The sequence below is a fragment of the Nicotiana sylvestris genome, chromosome 9 (genome assembly GCF_000393655.2).
Source record: "Nicotiana sylvestris chromosome 9, ASM39365v2, whole genome shotgun sequence".
Lineage (NCBI taxonomy): Eukaryota > Viridiplantae > Streptophyta > Magnoliopsida > Solanales > Solanaceae > Nicotiana > Nicotiana sylvestris.
In genome coordinates, this window is record NC_091065.1 from 67,709,690 (window position 1) to 67,717,881 (window position 8,192).

Consider the following 8,192-nt stretch of genomic DNA (forward strand, 5'->3'; position numbering starts at 1 on the left):
GTAAACAATATTTTCCTTCAAAACATTGCAACAGTTTTTTCAGGTAAATTGTTTATCCAAATACAATTTTAATTTTTAACTACCCTTTTAAACTTAACTTGAAAATTTATATTTTTCAAATCTCACATTTTTAATGACGAAACACCTACTTAATTCCCACCCTAAGGCCTTTACCAACTCCCCTCCAGGCCCCAACTTGGGCGCAAAATTAGGTAAGGGAAATGTAAGCACGCAGACAAGAGCTTTGTACTCACTATTCCACCAACCTCTAAAATAAAAACTCATAAACCTAACACTAGCAAAAGACAACGAGACAAGACTTTATGCATAATAAACCATTTTGATATACTAACAGAATACCACACCAACAAATTCTTTGGAGGGCATAAACCCATCCCTTATCATCATCTTCCCCATCTTCTCCATCTTCTTCTTCTTCTTCTTCTACTTCTGTTAAATGGATTCCAAGAACCAATCTTCAGACAACCCAGAAAACCAAACACCTCAAGAAGACCAACAACTTGTTCCATGTCAACCTCTACCCATAGCCTCCATCTCACTTTCTCTCTCTACAATCCTCCCCACCCACTTCCTTACTCCTCCCAAAATCTCCTCCACCGTTTTCAGACCCAACAAAGTTAAAATCCCAACCCAAATTTCATCTCTTTCAAATCTCTCTCTTTCTGCTTCAGCCTCTCTCCCTCCTCCTACAAAATCCAACTTCAAGTCCACTTTCTCTGCTAACCCACTTCAGGATTCTCTCACTCTAAACCCACTTCGCCCCTCTGAGCCTTCTAATGCCGCAGGCCTTCGACGAGCATCCATCGTTTGGTTCCGTAACGATCTGCGTGTCCACGACAACGAGTCCCTCAACGCGGCCCACAATGAGTCCATGTCTGTTTTGCCCGTTTACTGTTTTGACCCGAGAGATTACGGCAAATCCTCATCTGGGTTTGATAAAACCGGCCCATATCGCGCTAGTTTCCTGATTGAATCCGTCACTGACCTTAGGAACAATTTACAGTCAAGAGGGTCTGATCTTGTTGTTAGAATTGGAAAACCAGAGACTGTGTTGGTTGAAATAGCTAAGGCTGTCGGAGCTGAAGCAGTGTATGCTCATAGAGAAGTTTCGTATGATGAGGTTAAAGGGGAAGATAAGATTGAGAGTGTAATGAAGGATGAGGGAGTGGAGGTTAAGTATTTTTGGGGTAGTACATTGTACCATGTGGATGATTTGCCTTTTAAGTTGGAGGAAATGCCGACGAATTATGGAGGGTTTAGAGAGAAAGTGCAAGGGTTGGAGGTAAGGAAGACAATTGAGGCATTGGATCAGTTGAGGGGATTGCCAGCTAGAGGTGATGTGGAAACTGGGGAGATTCCTTCTTTGGTTGACTTGGGCCTCAATCCGAGCGCCACCATGGGTCAGGTATTACTATTTTATAGTTTCACATTGATCATTAGAAATGTAGAGAACACCTAAGATAGATAATTTAGTATTGGAATGAAACGAGTTTTAGTTGTTATAGAACGAAACGTGTTTTACATTGGTATCTAGAAAATGTAGAAAACTTCTGTTGTTTGAGAACTCCTAATTTGCTTAAAGGACAAATTTTGACTTAAAAGACAAATTCTTTTTGAGTATTGGAATGACACGGGTTCAGATGTAATATAGCGGATGGTAAGAATTCAGATAGTTGAAGTCAACTAGTTTTATTTTTTAATACTTGAATCCATCTAGTTTGAGATTGAGGTATAATTGTTGTTCTTTAGTTTCCCATTGCTTTCTGTTTCTTAGCTACTTCATTTTAAGTGATAGAGACGATCAAGAGTCCTTTTTTATAACAGAGTGGAAGTGATTCAAGTCAGAAATATTTGATGGTTTAATCCAATGCATCTCTTGTATTGTGAACATTATAAGATTTAACCCCATGTTTAAGTAGGTTTAAGGTTTGGGATTTGAGCATCAGTTAGTTAAATGACCCTTGCTCTACTTGTATTATCCTTGTATGGACTAGTTCTGTGCACTGAAATATCAAGCTCATAGCTTTGACAAATTGTTGATCAATATATGGATGAACTTATTAAGTGGTCACCAACTCGGACACAGCACACCAAACAGCTTTTATTTGCTGGCTCAAAATTGTAATCTGGAAAGAACCTTCTTTAGGGAGTAATGTTTGGAGGTTTCTTTTAAGTATTACCTACATGCACCGTGCGTAATCACTTAAGAAACTGTTCCATATTTCACTGACTTGAAATTGTAACTCATGCTAAACTTAGGAATTGTAAGTTGTTTAACATCACAAACGATTCAGACAAAGTTGATTTGTTTCAGTTACTTAGCAAACTATGGCAAATGTAAACTTTATTTTATCTTGGTATACTTAATCATTTGCATTTGCCCCTCATTTAGAATGGAAAACCACCTGCTAATGCTTCCCTTTTGGGAGGAGAGAATGAAGCTCTGCAGAGACTTAGAAAATTTGCAGCCGAATGCCAAGCCCAACCCAATAAGGAAAACAAGGATGGCACTACTGACAGCATATATGGTGCAAACTTTTCTTGCAAAATATCTCCTTGGCTCGCTATGGGATGTCTCTCTCCTCGTTCCATGTTTGATGAATTGAAAAAGTCCACTTCAAGGTATTGTCTGATCAATAGTTTGTTTCTATCCTGATACTAATTAATGCCCGTGAGACTATTATAACTGGTTAATGCTTTATTGGTACTTTGTGCTGCAGAACGATTTCAGCTGCCTCTAGCCAGAAAGACGGTGGTAGTGGCACTGGGCTGAACTGGCTAATGTATGAGCTGTTATGGAGAGATTTTTTCAGGTAATACGGCATGTAGCTTAGCTCCTACAACCATGGAGCTTGTTTCACCTTTATTCAGTGTTATATTCATCCCACACTTAATTGGAATAATTCCCACCCTTTAGTGTTGCAGGGAAGGCTTTCATGACATCAATATGTCACTCTGAATCTTATTCAGCTTCTACCATATATTTTACCATTATTCTTTGGATAACATTCTGTTCTGGTGTGCCAGATTCATCACCAAGAAATACAGCACTGCGAAACAAAATAGTGCTGCTCCTGTTACTGCTTGTGTAGGAGCTGCTGCTTGAGGATGGTCTATTCCAAGAGGAGAATGGAGGTTTTCTTTTTGTATCTTGATGATTCTTTCCAGAAGTTTAGCCGTGGAATTTTAGAGTTGGATTGTCTTGATATTGAAGTATTCATCAATGATACACAATTTATCTAGACAATAAGTGTTGGATATGAAAGAATTCGCCGCCATTGCTTTACCATCTTAAAAGTTCTTTTATTTGATCGATAGTTGAAGCAGATATGCCAACAAACATTCCTGGATTAGCTTTCTTTAAACTTAAATAACAAATGTGGCATGCAATTGAAGAAAATATTAGTTCTCATTATCTTAAGAACAGGGAGCTTGGAGGAGCAGTAGTGATGCGAACACTATGTGGTCAACGACAACAAATTGTATAAGAGAGGCTGCGAGAGAGGTGTTAGGGGTCTCGACGGGCGTCTCCAGTAGGCACAAAGGAGACTGGTGGTGGAATAAAGTGGTACAAGGTAAAGTGGAAGCGAAAAAGGAGGCGTACTGGACGTTACTGGGGAGCATAGCTGACGGGGAGAGGCGAGCACGCATGGAGAGGTATAAGGTAGCTAGAAAGGAAGCGAAGCTGGCGGTCACGGAGGCTAAGACTGTGGTTTATAGTCGTATGTACGAGGAACTAGGGCAAAGAGAAGGGGAGACGCAGTTATTTAGGCTGGCCAAGCTGAGAGAGAGGAAAGCTCGAGATTTAGACCGAGTGAGATGCATCAAGGACGACGATGGTAGAGTATTGATGGAAGATTCCCGGATTAAGAGGAGATGACAGACTTACTTTCAAAAACTTCTTAATGAAGTAGGGGATCGGGATATTGTGCTCGGTGAATTGGAGCATTTCGAGAGTCACATCGACTCTGGGTACTGCAGGCGCATCAATGTTGAGGAGGTCGTGGGAGCTATGAGTAAGATGAGTAGGGGCAAAGCGACCGGACCTGACGAAATTCCGGTAGAATTTTGGAAGTGTGTGAGGAAAACAGGTTTGGAGTGGTTGACTAGGTTGTTGAATGTTGTTTTTAAGGCAAAGAGGATGCCGGATGAGTGGAGGTGGAGTACGGTGGTCCCATTGTATAAGAACAAAGGTGATATCCAGAGTTGTAACAATTATAGGGGTATCAAATTACTGAGTCATACTATGAAAGTATGGGAGAGGGTGGTCGAAGCAAGGTTGAGGATGACGATGTCCGTTTCCGACAACCAATTTGGTTTCATGTCGGGTCGTTCTACCACTGAAGTTATACACCTTGTGAGGAGGTTGATTGAACACTACAGAGATAGAAAGAAAGACCTGCACATGGTGTTTATTGACCTAGAAAAAGCGTATGACAAGATTCCTAGAGAAGTTCTCTGGAGAAGCTTGAAGGCAAAAGGCGTGTCGGTTCCCTACATTTTAGCGATTAAGGACATGTATGATGGGGCAAAGACTCGGGTTAGGACAGTAGGAGGCGACTCTGAGGATTTTCCGGTTGTTATGGGGTTACACCAAGGTTCTGCGCTCAGTCTGTTCCTATTCGCCCTGGTGATGGACGCGTTGACACATCACATTCAAGGGGATGTGCCATGGTGCATGCTATTCGCCGATGACATAGTTCTGATTGATGAGTCGCGAACCGGTGTTAACGAGAGACTGGAGGTTTGGAGACAAGATCTTGAATTTAAAGGTTTCAAGCTTAGCAGGTCAAAGACGGAATACTTGGAGTGTAAGTTCAGCACTGAGCAGAGGGAAGTGGGTGTGGATGTGAGGCTTGAATCACAGGTCATCCCAAGTAGAGACAACTTCAAGTACCTTGGGTCGGTTATCCAGGGGGGAGGAGAGATAGACGAGGATGTTACACACCGTATCGGGGTAGGATAGATGAAATGAAGGTTAGCATCTGGAGTATTGTGTGACAAGAGAGTGCCACTGATACTCAAAGGTAAGTTCTATAAAGCGGTGGTTAGGCCGACCATGATGTATGAGGGTGAGTGTTGGCCGGTTAAGAAATCACATATCCAGAAGATGAAGGTAACAAGAATGAGGATGTTCAGGTGGATGTGTGGGCATAGTAGGATGGATAAGATTAGGAATGATGTTATTCGGGAGAAGGTGTGCGTGGCTCCCATTGATGACAAGATGCGGGAAGCAAGACTCAGGTGGTTCGGGCACGTTCAGCGGAAAGCTCAGATGCTCCGGTAAGGAGCTGCGAATGGCTGGTTGCGGAGGGCCTGAGAAGAGGTAAAGGGCGGCCTAAGAAGTATTGGGGGGAAGTGATTAGGCATGATATGGTGATGCTTCATATTTCCGAGGACATGACACTCGATAGGAACATGTGGAGGTCGAGTATTAGGGTTGTAGGTTAAAAGGTAGTTGAGTCTTGTTTTATGCCATAACTTTGTGAGACTAGCTTGGTAGGGACATTATTTTGCTTTTGCTTTGTATCATTCTTCTTGATTTCATGTTCTTATTTTTCATATATATATATATATATATATATATATATTTTCTTCCATATTTATTTCTGTGGTGTTACTAATATTGTCTTCTTTTGTCTTTTTGTCTTTTTGAGCCGATGGTATTTCAGAAACAACCTCTATACTCCTTCGGGGTAGGGTAAGGTCTGCGTACACACTACCCTCCCCAGACCCCCTAGTGGGATTTCACTGGGTTGTTGTTGTTGTTGTATCTTAAGAACATGCACAACAGAGAAAATACTTGAGGAAATATATGTTCAATGTTTCAGTGTGTGAGAAACATGGTTCCCCAAAACATGAGTCTGGTCAAACCAGCGTTTAAGCTATTTTTAGCTATTTTCAGTGTTTGGCAATATTAAAATATGCTTAAAATAAGTTAAAAGCCTCCAGGGCCTAGCTCAAGTGGCAAAGGGTGGTGGATTTGTGTCTTAGGTCACAGGTTCAAGGCCCCACACCATGCAAAGCAAAACCTGGTATTTAAGTGGAGAAGGGTAGAGGGGCGGACCCATTATTCACCGAGTTTTGAAGGCTGCGGTTGGTCCAAAGGATCGACCCCAGACGAATTTCTCGATCATCAAAAAAAAAAGTTAAAAAGTGCTAAAAACAAGCCATAAGTTTGGCAACCCCAACTTCAGACTATAGATGACACCAGAAACTCTAAGAGATGATGGTACAACAAATAGAAGCCATAACAACATGAAATACACACAAGTCGCCCATGCCCAAAGTTTTGGTCCTCCAAGCTCAGCACCCAAAGTCAGTCGCCTGAATACCAAAACACCAATACAACCAACAGAAGAAAAACAAGCAAAGTGAAACTTAGTCCTTCTGCATTCTCTGCTTGCAGTGGTTCATTGTATGCGATATAGTTGTACAGTGTGTCAATAAGCCAGGGCAGACCAATGCCTGCATAAATGTTCATTGAATTGCTGCAAGGAAGAAGAGTGGAAGGATGTAAGTACATTAGGTACTCGAATATCCACATCTTTTATAACACGGTAAAGTCTCAAGTTCAAGGCATGGAAATGTATAAGCACACACTTCTGATACACTAGCCTCGCTTTGGCGGTAGGGATCATGAAAATATTTAGGCTAGTAACTGAAAATTTTCATTTTATAATTTACTCCCTCCGTACAGTGGCGGAGCCACATTGAACCAAGGGGTGTCAAGCGACACCCCTTCGCCGGAAAATTACACTATATTGCTAGATAATTTTTTTTATGTATATTTACTATACATTGACTCTCCTTGACTTTTCGATTTATCTAATTATTTATATTTTGATATCTTTTGATGAAAATTCTTGCTCCGCCAATGCCGTCGTTCACTTTTACTTGTCCACTATGAACTTTGCAAACCCCTTAAGAAATAATAAATGAAGTGCATAATTTACCATGATACCCATATTAATTAATGTATATTTATTATAGATTTGAGAAAATAATTTAAAATGAGTAATTAATATTGATATGCTAAAAGTGACAAGTAAAAGTGAAAATCTATTTTTAGAATACTGGACAAGTAAAAGTGAATGGAGGCAGTATATGAATAAGGTTTTAGTAAACTACTAATTTTTGTCGTTTAACTTGCTAATAGGAGATTAAGATCTATGAACTCTACAATAGCTAGTTGATATCAGTCAAACTTCAAAAACAAGTAAATGAAAGCAATTCTGCAAAATATCTTTGCTCTTAGACCAGTGTTGTGAAGAGCGTGAAGCGAGAAAAAGCGACAACCCCCATTTTACGAAAAGCGAGAAGCGAAGCGCCCGCTTTTTTTAAAGTGAAGCGGAATTTTTAAAAAAATTAAAATAAATACGGTATAGACAACACATGTAAGCAAATGTTCAATACTTCAATTAAAAAACTAAAGAGTAACATCAATTAAAGCACAAAATGAGCATCATATTCTTCTACAAGATTGTCAAATTCTTGTATTCCACTATCATTATTATATTGCTCGTCATCTTCTTCAACTTCATCTTCTTCATCAACTAGGGACAAAGTAGGTGCCTGTTTTCCCTTCCTCTGTGAACTTGAAGTTGAGGTACTCTCCCTCAAACCATAAATCCTCTCCCCAATTCCACGTGCCTCCGCAACATCACCCCAAGTGAAATCAGAAGTATCCTCAAATACTTCTTCATTTGCATGATCTTCCGGGACTCTAGTTAGCCATTCATTAGCACCATCGATGTTGTCCAAACTAATTATATCAATTACATTGCGAGCGTTATAACAACGCCTCAATGTTCTATTGTACTTAATGAAGACTAGATCATTGAGACGCTTCAAGGTTAGTTTGTTCCTCTTTTTGGTATGAATCTGCAAATAATACGTAATTAGTAAGATTAGGACAATTGAGATATAATTTAATTATCTTAATATACTAAATCTTTCTTATTAGTTCTTACATGCTCAAACACGCTCCAATTCCTTTCACACCCGGATGAGCTACATGTTAGACTTAGAACTTTGATGGAAAACTTTTCAAAACATAATATTGATAAAGAAATAACTTATTAACTATAAAACAACATATAAGCACTCGCTCACCTGGTGACTTCGTCTTTCTTTGTCTAATGGCCATGTTTTTTCCAAAAAGTTGCTCA

General features: G+C 40.0%; 2 protein-coding genes across 2 annotated transcripts; both read left to right on the forward strand.

Annotated features, from left to right (window-relative positions):
- The first annotated feature begins 200 nt into the window (after window positions 1-200).
- Window positions 201-3,336, forward strand: LOC104221306 (blue-light photoreceptor PHR2). The gene is made up of 4 exons (XM_009772338.2): window positions 201-1,426; window positions 2,414-2,643; window positions 2,742-2,834; window positions 3,049-3,336. The coding sequence occupies exons 1-4, from the start codon at window positions 458-460 to the stop codon at window positions 3,125-3,127; spliced, it is 1,371 nt and encodes a 456-aa protein (XP_009770640.1). The 5' UTR covers window positions 201-457; the 3' UTR covers window positions 3,128-3,336.
- Window positions 3,151-3,901, forward strand: LOC138877706 (uncharacterized). Its single transcript, XM_070157336.1, has 2 exons — window positions 3,151-3,234; window positions 3,449-3,901. The coding sequence occupies exons 1-2, from the start codon at window positions 3,151-3,153 to the stop codon at window positions 3,899-3,901; spliced, it is 537 nt and encodes a 178-aa protein (XP_070013437.1).
- Window positions 3,902-8,192: the final 4,291 nt, after the last annotated feature.

Bases quoted from the DNA above. Each gene is read 5' to 3' on its own strand.
- LOC104221306 (XM_009772338.2), top strand. From the start codon at position 458: ATGGATTCCAAGAACCAATCTTCAGACAACCCAGAAAACCAAACACCT. The intron at 2,644-2,741 runs GTATTGTCTGAT...TTTGTGCTGCAG, and splicing joins TTGAAAAAGTCCACTTCAAG to AACGATTTCAGCTGCCTCTA. The intron at 2,835-3,048 runs GTAATACGGCAT...CTGGTGTGCCAG, and splicing joins TTATGGAGAGATTTTTTCAG to ATTCATCACCAAGAAATACA.
- LOC138877706 (XM_070157336.1), top strand. From the start codon at position 3,151: ATGGAGGTTTTCTTTTTGTATCTTGATGATTCTTTCCAGAAGTTTAGC. The intron at 3,235-3,448 runs GTATTCATCAAT...TCTTAAGAACAG, and splicing joins TGGATTGTCTTGATATTGAA to GGAGCTTGGAGGAGCAGTAG.